The 16200-nt window shown below is 47.5% G+C and overlaps 1 protein-coding gene across 2 annotated transcripts in view; it reads left to right on the top strand.

Moving 5' to 3' along the window:
- The first annotated feature begins 1405 nt into the window (after window positions 1-1405).
- Window positions 1406-16200, top strand: part of AGRN (agrin) — a 211255-nt gene continuing 196460 nt past the window's right edge. For both annotated transcript variants that reach the window (XM_087878878.1, XM_087878877.1), the window contains exons 1-2: window positions 1406-2484; window positions 15929-16190. In XM_087878878.1, coding sequence (XP_087735004.1) covers window positions 2242-2484; window positions 15929-16190 — 505 coding nt within the window. In that variant the 5' untranslated portion in view covers window positions 1406-2241. The remainder of the gene's footprint in view (window positions 2485-15928; window positions 16191-16200) is intronic.

Here is a 16200-nt window from a genome sequence, read left to right as displayed (position 1 = left end):
GATAACTAAATTTATTAATGGGAGCTGGAATATGTTCTGAAGGAAGGGAGAAAGGGAATGTTAGCCAGAAGTTGATGCGTGTAGTTGCCAAACAAGTAGAGAGATAATCGCACTTGTTTTCTCAGCTGAGGCCACAGGAAAGTACTGCAGTTTTTTCCCCGTGTTTGAGTCCAGTTCCAGCCCCTTTTTGGGGGGATTTTATTATTGTGTTTGCTGCCATTTTCATTTATTGTCATTATTCACATTTTTGACAACATGCTTCTTTTATCCGGGGCCGCCCTTCACATGTACTGGACTGCAGCTCCCATTAATGGCCCAGCTGGATAAGGAAGATGGGTGCTTGTTTCTCTGTGTTTCAGAAGGAAGCTGGCTTAACCTTGGGCTGTTAAAACAAGCTACAGCCAAAAGACATCCTTTCTGAAAATGTATCTACTGCGATGGTTGCATGTTTTAGCCCTTCTCGTTTAGTGGATTAGGCGGTCCAGCTAGTTAAACGATCCCTAATTCCTTGCATTTATTCCAGGGGTGCTATTCAGCAGATTCTGACAAGTTCTGGAGATCCAGTAGCGGAAATTTTGAGCAGTTCGGAGAACTGGCCCCAGAGTGAGGAGGGAATGGGGATTTTGCAGTATCCTTCCCCTGGAGTGGGGAGGGAATGGGGGTTTTGCAGTATCCTTCCCTTGCCATGCCAGGGAGGGAAGGAGGGAGGGGGAGAGGCTTTGAAGGAGGGGGGAGGCCACACCCACAGAACCAGTAGTTGCAAAATCCCCATTCCTTCCCCACTCCAGGGGAAGGATACTGCAAAATGAGCATCGCCTCCTTCAAAGCCCCTCCCCCTCCCTCCCTCCCTCCCTCTTCAGGACAGGACACTTTGGGGTGTCACCTTCCCCCTCCCTCAAAGCCCCTCCCCCCCTCTCCAGGACAGGACACTTTGGGGGTGTCGCCTCCTCCCCTCCCTCAAAGCCCCTCCCCCTCCCTCCCTCCCTCTCCAGGACAGGACACTTTGGGGGTGTCGCCTCCTCCCCTCCCTCAAAGCCCCTCCCCCTCCCTCCCTCCCTCTTCAGGACAGGACATTTTGGGGTGTCACCTTCCCCCCTCCCTCAAAGCCTCTCCCCCTCCCTCCCTCTCCCTCCCTCTCCAGGACAGGACACTTTGGGGGTGTCGCCTCCTCCCCTCCCTCAAAGCCCCTCCCCCTCCCTCTCTCCCTCTCCAGGACAGGACATTTTGGGGTGTCACCTCCCCCCTCCCTCAAAGCCCCTCCCCCTCTCCCTCCCCAGGACAGGACACTTTGGGGTGTCACCTCTCCCCTCCTTCAAAGTCCCTTCCCCTCCCTCCCTCTCCAGGACAAGATACTTTGGGGTGTCGCCTCCCCCACTCCCTCAAAGCCCCTCCCCCTTCCTAGAATAAGACACTTGGCTTGGGGTGTCTCCTCCTCCCCTCCCCCCTCCGCCCAGCCCAGCGAGCCCGATCCTTGCCAAAGGGCCCAGCGGGGCAGGCGGAACGCCGGGCGACAAGACAGCCGGCGCCTCCCTCCCTCCCTCCTTCCCTCCCGCCCAAAGCCAAGCAAAGGCAAGCGGCGTCCGAGCCGCGGGGCTCCGCCTTTCTCGCCCGCCCGCCCTTCTCCGGGGCCTTGGAACCCAACGCCGCCTCCAGCGCCTGCAACCTTGGCAAGTCGCATCACGTGCGGCATCGGCGGCGCGATTAGCCATTAACCGGCGAGCGGAGTCGGGGGGTCCAGCGGCGGGCAGGGGGCGGTCTCTCTCGCTCTCCCTTTGCCGGAATCCCCCCCCCACTTCCAAGCCCGCCCCTCTCTCTCTCTCTCTCTCTCTGTTCCTCCCGCGGCTGCAGAGGCGGGCAGCTCTCTCTCTCTGTATCTCTCTCTCTCTTTCTTTTTTTTCCCCTCTCTCTCTCTCTTTCCCTCCTTCCTTCCTTCCTCCCTCCTCCGCAATTCAGATCGCCTGCAAAGCGCTCCCCGGCCGGAGCCACCTTCCCAGCTCAGCTTGAGCCGGGGAAGGGGACGGAGCTCTCGGGCCGGCCACGCCACCTTTCCTTCCCTCCCTCCCCCAGCCCGTCTTTCATTTTTCTTTTCTTTTTTTTTTCCTTCCTTCCTCCGCCCCCCCTTCCTCCTTCCCTCCTTCCCGCTCTCTCGCTCTTTCTCTTTGCGCGCCTCCCGCAAACTTAGGATCGGAAAGAGGGCAAAACTCCAGCTTTTCCCCCCGCCGGCTCTCTATTGTTGCCGCGATGCGGCGGGCGAAGGCTTCCCCCGGATCGCCCCCCGCCGCCAACGCCGCCGCCGCCGCCAGCCTGCTTCCTCCTCCGCTGCTGTTTTTGCTGCTCTTGCTGGCATCGGGGCCGGCCCGCGGCAACCGGAGCTGTCCGGAGAAAGAGCTGGAACGGCGGGAGGAGGAAGCCAACGTCGTGCTCACCGGCACCGTGGAGGAAATCTTCAACGTCGATCCGGTGCACCAGACCTACTCGTGCAAGGTAACGCGGGGCAGCGGCTGGTGGGGGCGGGGGTGGAGGAGAGAGAGAGATACAGAGAGAGAGAGAGAGAGGGAGAGGGAGAGATATACAGAGAGAAAGAAAAAGAGAGAGAGATATACAGAGAGGGAGAGAGAGAGACACACACACACAGAGAGATACAGGCAGACAGAGAGACAGAGAGGGAGGGAGAGATAGAGAGATACAGACAGAGAGAGAAAGAGAGAGAAAGATATACAGAGAGAGGGAGAGATACACACACACACACACACACACACACACACACACACACACACACACACACAGATGAGAGAGAGAGAGAGAGAGAAGCCTAGTTCCTCACGCAGGCGCACACCCGCGGTGGGAAATTTTGGGGAGGGGGAGGCTTGCTTTCTTCCTTCCCAGTCCGAACTTTTACTCCCCGGAGGGGGGAGGAAATGGGAGGATAAGGTCGGTTGCACGGCCCCACTTGTTGCTTTCCGATCTCCCTCCCCTCCGCTCTCCCCCCCCTCCGGTCTCTGGTTAGGAGGAAAAAAAGAAAAAGAAGGAAGGAAGGAAGAGAAAGAAAGAGAAAGAGATAGGAAGGAAGGAAGGAAAGAAATTAAAGGAGGAAGGAAGGAAAGAAAAAGAAACGGAAGGAAGGGAGAGAGAAAAAGAGAAAGAGAAAGAGAAAGGAAGGAAGGAAAGAAAGAAAAAATAAAAAGAAGGAAGGAAGGAAAGAAGGAAAGAAAAAGAAACAGAAGGAAGGAAGGGAAGGAAGGAAGGGAGAGAAAGAAACAGAAGGAAGGAAAGAAAAAGAAACAGAAGGAAGGGAAGGAAGGAAGGGAGAGAGAGAAAGAGAGAAAGAGAAAGAAAGAGAAAGGAAGGAAGGAAAGAAAGAAAAAAAATGAAAAGGAAGGAAGAATGGAAGGAAAGAAGGAAGGAAGGGAGAGAGAGAAAGAAAAAGAGAGAGGAAGGAAAGAAAGAAAAAGAAGGAAGGAAGGAAAGAAAAAAAAGGAAGGAAAGAAAGAAAGAAGGAAGGAAGGAAAGAAAGGTGAAAAAAGTCTGCTAGGTTTCTGGGCTTTTATCTTGGCGACCCGGCTCGCTTTTTTTGCACCCAGGATGTCAGCGGGATTTATTTTTGCAGGACCAGACTAGTTAGGTCTGGAAGAAGTGCTTTCGTTCTTTCTTCTTTCCAGGCTGAGTTTCTCCTTCCCCCACCCCACCCCCACCCCTCTTTTCCCTTCGAAGGAGCCGTCTTCTCCTGAAAGTGGCACTGAAAAAAAATGAATTAAACTCCTTTTTTTAGAACGAGCTCTCTCCAAGAAATAGAGAAGAAAAGCCCCTGTTTTACGAGAGACTCTCCCCATTTTATTTTAACACTTGGCTGCTAATAAAGTCTGCCTTGGATGCTTCAATATGCCCCCCCCAATTTTTTTTTTTTTAAAAATAAAAACCTATCTCCCTTCCACCACCAGCCAGCAGGACATTTTGGGAGCAAACCTCCACCTTCTTTTCTCCAGCTACTCTTAAAGATACATTCTTTAAGAGGGATTCTTAAAAAAGACTTTTTAAAAAATGTTTTTAGGGACTTTAGAGAGTTTTCTTTTAAACTCTCAGCCACCAAAAACAAACAAACAAAACCAGGCACTCTTTCCCCTTTCTTTCCCCTTTCATAGTTATGCCAGATTGTGTTTCTTTCACAATCTGAATAGTTATGTAGAATAGCAATAATGTATCTACGTTAGGCACAGTGTAGAACAGTGATGTCAGATTGTGGTAGAAATTGATGGATAAATGTTGTTTGTTAGTTGCGAAGTCATTTTATCTCTGTTTTAAATTTTGTATCTATATGTTTTATTTTATGGCTGTTCACCGCCCTGAGTCCTTCGGGAGTAGGGCGGTATACAAATTTAATAAATAAAATAAAATAAATAAATACCCATCGCGACCCCAGGGACCATGTTCCTCCAGGCCTTCCTGTCCTCTACCATCCTCTGGAGTCCATTGAAGTTCACGCCGACTGCTTCGGTGACTCCATCCAGCCACCTCCTTCTCTGCCGTCCCCTTCTTCTTTTGCCCTCCATCGTTCCCAGCATTCGGCTCTTCTCCAGGGAGTCCTTCCTTCTCATTAGGTGGCCAAAGTATTTGAGTTTCCTCTTCAGGATCTGGCCTTCTAGAGAGCAGTCAGGGTTGATCTCCTCTAGGACTGACCGGTTGGATGGCCTTGCAGTCCAAGGGACTCACGGGAGTCTTCTCCAGCACCAGAGTTCAAAGGCCTCCATTCTTTGGTGCTCAGCCTTCCTTATGGTCCAACTTCCACAGCCATCCATTGCAACTGGGAACCCCCTAATAATAACACAATTGATAATTGCCTGAGAATAAGTCTAAGTGAATACAGCAAAACCTCTCTTCCAAGTTGAAGTCTTGATTTACACTTTGCACTAAGCCTGGGTGTGTTTTAACACTGGTTTTTTTTTTTTTTTAAATAAACCAGATTTGTGGGGTGAGATATAAAGTAAACCATGCATTCCTTTAGGAGCTCACCAGCAAGGCAGGACAGTGGTGTTGGTACGGGATGAATTCTGGGAATTGAAGTCGACATAATGTAAAGTTGCCAAGATTGGCAGACGCTGGCTTATAAATTTGCAGCATCTTTTAAAGAGTCCTTTGAATCATATCCTTGTCCTGAATAGAATAGAATTCTTTACTGGCCGAGTGTGATTGGACACACAAGGAATTTGTCTTTGGTCCATATGCTCTCAGTGTACATAAAAAGACAAGATACATTCGTCAAGAATCATAAGGTACAACACTTAATGATAGTCATAGAGTACAAATAAGCAATCAAATCATACTAGGAAACAAAGATAGATAGATAGATAGATAGATAGATAGATAGATAGATAGATAGATAGATAGAATTAATTCTTTATTGGCCAAGTATGATTGGACATACAAGGAATTTGTCTTTGGTGCATATGCTCTCAGTATACATAAAAGATACATTCGTCAAGAATCATAAGGTACAACACTTAATGATAGTCATAAGGTACAAATAAGCAATCAAGTCGTATTAGGAAACAGTCAATATAAATCGTAAGGATACAAGCAACAAAGTTACTGTCATACAGTCATAAGTGGGAGGAGATGGGTGATAGGAACGATGAGAAGACTAATAGTAAGAGTCATGCAGACTTAGTGAATAGTTTGACAGTGTTGAGGGAATCATTTGTTTAGAAGTACAAGACGGATGGGGTTGGATGATGGTAAATGAAACTCGTTTTTTTAAGTAGGATCTTTCCTGGGGGGGGGTGTGGAAACTGGTGCAAATAGAAGCATACATTTCTTAGAAGAACAGAATATCCCAACAGCTCCTTAACGTCTAACAAGGACACCTGGCAGATTAAAGGGATACAAGTTTTTCTTTACCTGCACAAGCTTTATAACAGTAACAGAGTTGGAAGGCACCTTGGAGGTCATCCAGTCCAACCCCCAGTTGAAGACCCATACTAGGGATTCGAACCGCCGAACTGCCGACCTTTCCTGATTGACAAAAGCTCAGCGTCTTAGCCGCTGAGCCACCAAGCCAAGGTTTTCTGGTCACCCCTCTCAATATAATTAAATGTCATCTTTCCACACGATTTTCTGGACAGCCGTTAACTTTAGATGTTCAGGGGACACACCTGATTAAAGAGAGAAAAGGCTTCCCCCACTCTCCTGTTTTATGTGTGATGCACAATGCTACATTTTCCCCCCAATGCAAGCACAGAAATTTATTCCTCGCTTGCACAATTTAGAATCCTGCATAATTTGGGTTTTTTGAGTCGGCGAGGTGGGAGGAAGGAAAATCCCTGTATGCAAAGCAAGTTTGTGGGAGGTATTTATCTTAAGGTTAATCCCCTGTCAAGTGGCATGATCTTCTGAGATATTATATTAAGAAAGGGGAAGATTCTTGGAGGAGGCTACCTACTTTTTCAACAGGAGTTGCTATCAGTAGAAGAGTAGTGCGAAGTGCCTGGATTCCTCTCTAGGAATAATTCTCAAGGCTCTTAAGGAAAGGAATCGAGCAATTTACAGGGATTGGCTGCAGGGATGAGGTAGAATGAGATGATCCAGAGGCGGAGGCTAAGAAAAAAAAAGTAGAATAAATCATAAAACTCTTATGAAGCTGCTTTGGACTCCGCCAAGAGCATTCAATCCTCAATTTCTCCCTAGCACGTCCTTTGCAAATGACAGTATTGCCACACATGAGTGGGTTGTTTTTTTTTTAATTTGATTTATATGCTGCCCTTCTCCAGAGACTCAGGGCGGCTTACAGTGCGTTAAGCAATAGCCTTCATCCTTTTGTATATTTATACAAAGTCAGCTTATTGCCCCCACAAACTGGGTCCTCAATTTACCTACCTTAGAAAGGATGGAAGGCTGAGTCAACCTTGAGCCTGGCGAGATTCGAACCTGCAGTAATTGCAGGCAGCCGGTCTTAATAACAGGGTGCTTTAGACCACTGTACTACCAAGGCTCCCTATTGAAGGAACTTCAGCTGGGATTCGGTGGCAGAACTAACTATTGGCGGTCCTCGACTTACGGAGGTTCATTTAAGTGACCGAAGTCGCAAAACGTTTTTCACACTTACGACACTTTGAAGTAGCCCCATGATCGTGGGATCAACATTCAGATCCTTGCAACTGGTTCATACTTACGACCCGTTGCTGTGTCCCAAGGTCCCCTTTTGCGACCTCCTAAGCCTTCTAATTCCATTTTTAAGGCAAGGACATATGCTTCTCATTGGGTTTAAATGTTCGGCTGGTGCATAATTAAGTATTTTTAGACAGACAGCAAGGAAGGCGAGGCGATTGCTTGAAAAGTCTTTGAAAAATTGCTGCTGTGGGAACCCAACCTCAGACATCTGCACCGTACAGCAATCTGCGTTTTTTTACACATTCTGTTTGGAAAAGTTTCAAAGCCAGCCTTTGGAATCAAATCTCTACTTGAAAACAGTTGCTGTCTATTGTTTGACTCTAAAATCGCCTCCCAGCTATGGATTTTCCCCCCTGCTAAACCTTGTTGATTTTAAAACAAACAAACCAGACTGAAGTGCCAACCAGTTGTTGGTATTTTTCAATCCATATTGCGACATCAAATCCACACTGTATTCTCCAAAAATAATTCTATAGTACTTGCTTGTCCATGGGGAGCAGGGAGGAGGGGGAGGGCCGCGAAAATTTTGTACAGGTAGTCCTTGACATAAGAACCACAACTGAGCCCCAGATTTCCAGTTGTTAAAGTGAATTCCTGTCCCATTGTACGACCTTTCTCGCCACAGTTGTGAAACTGAAACCGTTAACGTGGTGGTTAAGGGAAACTGGCTTTTCCCCCGGTTGACTTTGCTCGTCAAAAGGTCGCAAAAAGGGGATGGTGTGACCCCCCAACCATCATAAATATGAGCCAAGTGTTTGAATTTTGATTACAGGACCATGGGGATACTGCAACAGTCGTAAGCAGGCTGCCTGAGGGTTTACACGGGTTCGGGAGAACCTCTAGCTAAGATTCTGTGCAGTTCAGAGAACCTCCAAATCCCACTCCTGTCTGGCTCCGCCCACCCCACCCTGCCCCTCCCCGGAATCCCCACGTGGCCCGTTTTGGATGTAGGTAAGTGTAGGGGCTCGGGGATGGCGAAAAACGGGCCAACTGGAAGTTCAGAAAGGCTGGAAAAGTTTCCAGCCTCCAGAGGGCCTCCGGAGCCTGGGGAGGCCGTTTTCGCCCTCCTGGAGGCTCAAGGAAAGCCTCCCGAGCCTGGGGAGGGCAAAAATGCCCCTTTTCGCCGTGGTGCAGGAGGGAAACTAGGCCTGCCCACCATGGCCACACCCACTCAGCAACCAGGCAGAGAACCCCTTGCTAAAATTTTTGAAGCCCATCTCTGGTCGTTAAGTGGGAAAAACGGTGATAAAGTCACTAAACTTAAGAATTCAGTCTACCTCACACAGGCTCAAAGGACAGGCATGGAGGGTTTGTAACTTGGAGGCTGGTTGAAACTCAAAATACGTTGGGTGCCTCAAGCTGACCTTCTCTGTGTTAAGTCCTAGCACCCCCACCCCCCATTTCTAGGCTCTGACAGACCCTCAAGATAAGAAAAGGCAGCTTATGAAAGAAATCTTGGCCACGGCAGCGGATTGCTTCCTGCCACTGATTTCCCAGACAACTGATTAACTATTGAGCAGGAAAAACAAGAGGAAGAGAAGATTAGGATCTGAAAGATGGAGACTGGGCTAATCTTGTCTCCTTTGGTTGGTGGGACCAGATCTCTGACTCAGAAGCTGGAAAATGGGCTCAGAAAGAGGTGGGGGGGGGAGGCTGTGTCGTTTTTAAGTCACACAAAGTTTTAGAGACTAGTTCGCCGAAGAACGGGGTGTGCTATTAATAACAGAACATTTTTTATTCCAGACACCTCGGAAGCCGCGCCCCAAACACTTCCTTCGTTTCCCTAGAATTGTGGAGTTGCAAGAGGGGGCCCCCACAAGGATCATCTATTTGGCCCTTGCCTTGGTCTGGGCCTGCTTAGCAGTCTCTCACTGCTAGACGCTGAGCTTGTCGATCGAAAGGTCGGCAGTTCAGCGGTTCGAATCCCTAGTGCCGCGTAACGGGGTGAGCTCCCGTGACTTGTCCCAGCTTCTGTCAACCTAGCAGTTCGAAAGCACGTAAAAAAAAAAAATGCAAGTAGAAAAAATAGGGACCACCTTTGGTGGGAAGGGAACAGCGTTCCGTGCGCCTTTGGCGTTGAGTCTTGCCGGCCATATGACCACAGAGATGTCTTTGGACAGCAATGGCTCTTCGGCTTTGAAACGGAGAGGAGCACCGCCCCCTAGAGTCGGGAACGACTAGCACATACGTGCGAGGGGAACCTTTACCTATATAACCCTGCTTTTTCAATCAATCTTCAGTTGAATTCCATCCAGCCTTCAATTTAATCTTCAATGACAAGGATTTTTATCGATCCCCAAAAATGGTAGAAATCCACCCGCCGCCGCAGTACATAAATCATGGTTTGATGCCTGGGGATGTTGCACGAGCTTTCCAGTGTTGGCTTACTTGACAAGCTGTGTTTGAACAGCTTCTCGGAGAATCCTATGGTTTTTATATGACTTAAACGTCTGGGAAGTTGCTTTACTCTGTACGAGGAGGAAGTGGGTTTTCTGGTGTTTTAATTTCCCTGAGTAGTTTTGCATCCAGGGTCCAGTCATACGGGAGGCATAACAATGTGGCAAGGAAAGAAAATGCGACTTTGCAAAGTCCTAGGTGGACGTGAATGGCGATGATGCAGATAAACGTGCCCAGCCTTCCATTAAGCAGTCTGCCAAGGAAAACATCTTTGAAAGGCTGCCCCCCTCCCTTTTTTTTTTTAAAAAAGGGAGACCCCCCCTCCAATTAACCCTGCAGGGTTCTTAATGGGCAATTCCCTGAAGTGGTTGGCTGTTCCTTTTAATGTAAATTTCAGCTACCGTATTTTTCGGACCATAAGACGCACCTAAATTTAGAAGAGGAAAAAGACAACCAAAAAGTTTTTGGCCTACCTTTTTTCCAGGCCTTTTCCAGGCTTTTTTCACAGCCTTGTTTCTGAGGCTTTTTTTGGCCCGTTTTTGAGGCTTTTTGCAGCCTGTTTTTGAGGCTTTTTGTGGCCCGTTTTTGAGGCTTTTGTGGCCCATTTTTTGAGGTTTTTTGGGGCCCATTTTTGAGGTTTTTTGAGGCCCATTTTTGAGGCTTTTTGTGGCCCATTTTTGAGGCTTTTTGGGGCCCATTTTTGAGGCTTTTTGGGGCCCATTTTTGAGGCTTTTTGGGGCCCATTTTGGGGGCTTTTTGTGGCCTGTTTTTGAGGCTTTTTGGGGCCCATTTTTGAGGCTTTTTGTGGCCTGTTTTTGAGGCTTTTGGGGGCCTGTTTTTGGGGCTTTTTGTGGCCTGTTTTTGTGGCTTGTTGTGGCCATTTTTGAGGCTTTTTCTGGCTGTTTTTGAGGCTTTTTGTGGCCCATTTTTGAGGCTTTTTGTGGCCCATTTTTGAGGCTTTTTGTGGCCCATTTTTATGGCTTTTTGTGGCCCGTTTTTGTGGCTTTTTGTGGCCCATTTTTGAGGCTCTTTTGTGGCCGTTTTTGAGGCTTTTGTGGGGCCATTTTTGAGGCTTTGGGGGGCTGTTTTCTAGGCTGTTTTTGGCCCATTTTCGAGGTGTTTTTCAGCCTGTTATTTCCATAAAAATGGGCTGAAAAAAGTCCTGAAAATAGACCAAAAAAGCCCCTCAAATGGCCCCCCCCCAAAAAAGCCTTGAACATGGGCCGGAAAAAGGCCCCAAAACAGGGTGTGCGGAGGCCCAAAATAACGGTCGGCGAGTGGCCGGGACTTTGGCAATATTCGGTCTATAAGACGCACAGACATTTTCCCCCTCTTTTGGGAGACAAAAAAGTGCACCTCATAGTCCGAAAAATACGGTACTTCTTGTTTTGTTTCCTCCTCCTTCCTCTGTCTTTGAAATCTCTTGTGGCTGGTATCACCTTTGCTCAAACTCGATCCTCTTAGTATTCTTCCTTCCCACCTTTTTTTTTTTTTTAAAGAAAAATCCTCTTTGTATACCCAAAAGGAATCTCCCCAGGAGCTTAGTACAGCTCATCTTAATTACCCCAGCCTCTGGGGGGGAAGGTGAGAGTTGCTTTTAATTTTCCTGAACTGGCTGTTTTAGTGATTCTCTCCCTTCCTTCCTTCCTTCCTTCCTTCCTTCCTTCCTTCCTTCCTTCCTTCCTTCCCTCCCTCCTTCCCTCCCTCCCTCCCTCCCCAGCCAGGTTAAAAAAAAATGAATCTCTGCAAATCTTTAGTCCTTGGCTGATCCTGGCAAACATATTCATCACCCCAAGGCAAAAAACAACAACAACCAGATGCCTTACGTAGATTACAGGCCTTAAGGTAGCACAGAGCTGAGTTTTTGGTTTGGTCTCCTACCTGCATTCATTCATTCATTGTTTTAAAGTTCATTTATTTTCTTCATCAAGCTCTCCGGTGGCCTGTACTGTTTTTAATCCTCAAAATGGATAGGCGTAGAACGAAGTAGATTGGACTGCGGCAAACTAAATGAGCTGTACTTATTTATTAAATACTGTGGGAGAGCTTTTTCATTGATCCCTGAAAAGGTAATTTCGCTTAGGGTCCATCTAACCGTATTTTATAGGTAGGCCTGACTGTTCTGTTTTGGATCCTGATAATGACCTTATCTAATCAATACGGTATTATTGTATTATGTGTTTTAATTATACAGTATTATATCAATATAGTATGTTTTATACATATGCACATACATATATATATAGGAGGGAGGGAGGGAGGGAGGGAGGGAGGGAGGGAGGAAGGAAGGAAGGAAGGAAGGAAGGAAGGAAGGAAGGAAGGAAGGAGTCAACCATTCCAATGTCAGCTCATGACCCTTGGATAGGAGAGATGCAGCCATGACGGAAGGAAGGAGGGAGGGAGGGAGGAAGGAAGGAAGGAGTCAACCGTCCCACTATCAGCTCATGATGCTTGAATAGGACAGATGCAGCCATGACAGAAGGAAGGAAGGAAGGAAGGAAGGAAGGAAGGGAAGAGAAGAGAAGAGAAGAGAAGAGAAGAGAAGAGAAGAGAAGAGAAGAGAAGAGGAGGGAAGGAAGGATGGAAGGAAGGAGTCAACCGTCCCACTATCAGCTCATGATGCTTGAATAGGAGAGATGCAGCCATGACGGAAGGAAGGAAGGAAGGAAAGAAGGAAGGAAGGAGTCAACTGTCCCATTGTCAGCTCATGAACCTTGGATAGGAGAGATGCAGCCATGACGGAAGGGAGGGAGGGAGGGGGGGAGGAAGGAAGGAAGGAAGGAAGGAAGGAAGGAAGGAAGGAAGGAAGGAAGGAAAGAGTCAGCCATTCCAATGTCAGCTCATGAAGCTTGGATAGGAGAGATGCAGCCATGATGGAAGGGAGGGAGGGAGGGAGGAACGAAAGAAGAGGTGTGTTTGAATTAGGGTGATAAATAATCTTTAAATTCCCAGAGAAATATGCCTCCCTTAAGTGCAAAGGACACAGTTGTTACAAGGGGATGGTTTGGTAGTTGTGATACATGTTAAAATAACAATCAATAGTTGATACATTTAGCAAAACCTTCGGGTAGCTAAAATCTCTGCTGTTTTTAGATCGCTTCTTATCTTGTAAAGACATTTGCCTTTGCCCCATCTTTCAAACTTGTAAATATTTTTTTTTTAAAAAAATAAAGAAACATTTTATAGATCGGTATGGGTCAACAACTCCAGGCATTCTTTTACTTGAGAGAGAGAGGGAAAAAAAACAAACACACACTTGCAGATAAGCTAAGAGGAACAGGTGGGGAAGAGCCCAGGCTGGTACGAAAATCTGCTTTTGCAAGACATTTTCCTCCAGCAAGCTATGCACATCCTGGGCCTCTCCGATTCCTAATCTTCCCTTCTTTTGCCAAGAAATTAGGTGGGGTTATTTGTGTGCTTGTAGGTTGTGAGTTCTTCTTTCCCTCTTCCTCCTGCCGGGACTTGAATCTGGAGCAAAGTGTAAAGCAATTGGTGCCAACAGGTCTTCTCCCTTTCTTGGAACAGTTAATTTTTTTTTTCCTGCTCATTCAAATGTCGGTTGGTCTCTCTCTTAATATGGGCTTTGTTAGGGCCATTTCTTCAGGGGTGAAATCCAGCAGGATCTGACAGGTTCTGGAGAACCGGAAGCGTAAATGTTGAGTAGTTCGGAGAACTGGTAAAATACAACCTCTGGCTATTCCTTCTGTAGTCCACTATAAGCTCCTTGGCCTTCCTAGATAGAAAAATGCCAGCCTTTTGTCAGGTCAAATTTGAGGAATGTCGAATATTTGCTTCTCGATACCGAGAAGTGTTTGTCTGCCTCTTAGCTCTCTGCACAAGGGGCTCAGCCGCCATGCAGAAATATTCCAGGTATGTCACTTACAGCCTGGAAAAATTCTTCTTTCTGTCTGTGGAAAAGGAAGGATTCACACCAGGGGTGAAATCCAGCAGGTTCTGACAGGTTCTGGAGAACCGGTAGCGGAAATTTTGAGCAGTTCGGAGAACCGGCAAATGCCACCTCTGGCTGGCTCCAGAGTGAGGTGGGAATGGAGATTTTATTTATTTATTTATTTATTTATTACTTGTATGCCGCCCTATCTCCGAAAGGACTCAGGGTGCGCTCACAAAAATAAAAAAAAAGCAAAAACAATATTAAAATACCCAATAGGATTATAAAAGACCATTAAAATCCCCTTTAAAACCCCTTCGGTCCATTTTGCAATATCCTTCCCCCAGGAGGGGAGGGAATGGGGATTTCGCAGTATCCTTCCCCTGGAGTGGGGAGGCAATGGGGATTTTGCAGTATCCTTCCCCCAGGAGTGGGGAGGGAATGGGGATTTTGCAGTATCCTTCCCCCTGGAGTGGGGAGGGAATGGGGATTTTGCAGTATCCTTCCCCTGGATTGGGGAGGGAATGGGGATTTTGCAGTATCCTTCCCCCTGTAGTGGGGAGGGAATGGGGATTTTGCAGTATCCTTCCCCTGGATTGGGGAGGGAATGGGGATTTTGCAGTATCCTTCCCCTGGAGTAGGGAGGGAATGGAGATTTTGCAGTATCCTTCCCCTGCCACGCCCACCCAGCCACGCCCACAGAACCGGTAGGGAAAAATTTTTGGATTCACACTCAAAGCGAGGGCTGCAAGAAAAATATTAGAACATAGAAAGTTCTACCGTGTTTCTCCGAAAATAAGACCCCGTCTTTTAAATATATTTTTTGCCACCAAAAAAGGCACCAGGTCTTATTTTGGGGGGAGCAGATGTCATCCACTGACTCACCTCACTTGGCCTGTCACTCCTGGCCTCCTTCTCGCTGTCAGAGGCCTTCAGGAACTTCTTCTGCAGCCAGGAAGGCCGGCAAATGCCCGGCAATGCTTTCCTGAAGAACACTGCAGCTGATAATAGAGCTCCGGATCGATTCCCACCCTAGCTTAATTTTTAACCCGTGCATTCTGGAGTGGGCAGGGTTTTTTTTAAAATTAGGGCTTATTTTGGGTGCACATGTAAAAATCAAGTTAGGGCTTTCTTTTGGGGTAGGTTGTATTTTCGGGAAAACCTGGTAGACTTACAAAAGTTCCTTTGGTCACCGTTCAAAGTTACAACGGCAGTGAAAAAAGTGATTTTCGACCATTTCACCCCCACTATTATGACTTTTGTTGTGTGATCAAAATTCAGGTGCTTGGCAGCGGGTTCATACGACCGAGGTCACGTGATCTCCATTTGCGACCTTCTGGCGAGCAAGGGAGGAACATTAGCAGGGATGCAGTCTTTCCTGTAGGGATGTGGTGGCTCAGGGGCTAAGACGCTGAGCTGCTCGATCGAAAGGTCGGACATTCGGCGGTTCGAATCCCTCGTGCCGCATAACGGGGTGAGCTCCCGTGACTTTGTCCCAGCTTCTGCCAACCTAGCAGTTCGAAAGCACGTAAAAAAATGCAAGTAGAAAAATAGGGACCCCCTTTGGTGGGAAGGGAACAGCGTTCCGTGCGCCTTTGGCCTTGAGTCATGCCGGCCACATGACCATGGAGACGTTTTCGGACAGCGCTGGCTCTTCGGCTTTGAAACGGAGATGAGCACCGACCCCTAGAGTCGGGAACGACTAGCACATTAGTGCGAGGGGAACCTTTACTGTTTAGTCTTTCCTGTAGTCTTGCCACAGGGATTTTGCTGAACATTTCTACGAAGTCCATGTTGGCTGCGGATGATGGGAATTGTGATTCAAAGTGCTCAATTGGGCAAAGCTGTGCCCAGGTAATCTCCAACGGATTTCCCCCATCGTTTTTGGAGGCCTTGCTCCGTGCTCCACACTTAAATTGGGTGACAGTTGTTTTAATTCCTCCCCGAATTGGTATAATCCATCTCAATTGTTTTTTAAATCACTTCATCTTGACTTCAGGATGCGCAACAAGTTGCCCTCCCTTCTTCGCCCCATGGCTTAATTTTGCGTTACTCCTTTTTATATTTGTCGTTACCTCTTCTTCTTTTTGTGCCGGTTTTATTTCATTGGGGTTTTATTGTGATTGTTGTTTATGGTTTTAATTTAATTGGGTGCGGAGGATTTTAAGAGAGGAAAAACAACGCCGAAGGAAAAAAAATAATTGCCGGCTGAATCTTCCCAGCTATGAAGATGCGGATTCTAATCTAAAAAAAAAGATACGCTATGATAAAAAAAAGCGGGATTTTACGACACTCTTTGGATTGGGGTTGTGCTGCCGCCATCAAATTGTTGGGACAACTCAACGCAGCCAATGAGTGGGCCATGATGAGTTGGCCATGGCAAGTTGTCATAGACAACCCGTTGTCAGCAACCGCACGGGCCCCTTGGAGTCGCAGTTCTTTCTGATGGACACTTCCTTTAATTTCTCCTCCTTTCTGCAGGTGAGGGTTTGGCGATACCTGAAGGGGAAGGAGGTGGTGACTCACGAGATCCTCTTGGACGGCGGGAACAAGGTGATGATTGGGGGTTTTGGGGACCCCTTGATCTGCGACAACCAGGTCTCCACGGGAGACACCCGGATTTTCTTCGTCAATCCCGCCCCGCACTACATGTGGCCCACTCACAAGAACGAGCTGATGCTCAACTCCAGCCTGATGAGGATTACTTTGCGCAACCTGGAAGAGGTGGAGCACTGCGTCGAAGGTAAGTCCCA

This window comes from Pantherophis guttatus, chromosome 15, assembly GCF_059756535.1.
Source record: "Pantherophis guttatus breed Tessera chromosome 15, ASM5975653v1, whole genome shotgun sequence".
Classification (NCBI taxonomy): domain Eukaryota; kingdom Metazoa; phylum Chordata; class Lepidosauria; order Squamata; family Colubridae; genus Pantherophis; species Pantherophis guttatus.
Note: the sequence above shows the minus strand (reverse complement) of the source record. Positions and strands in the feature narration are given on the sequence as shown.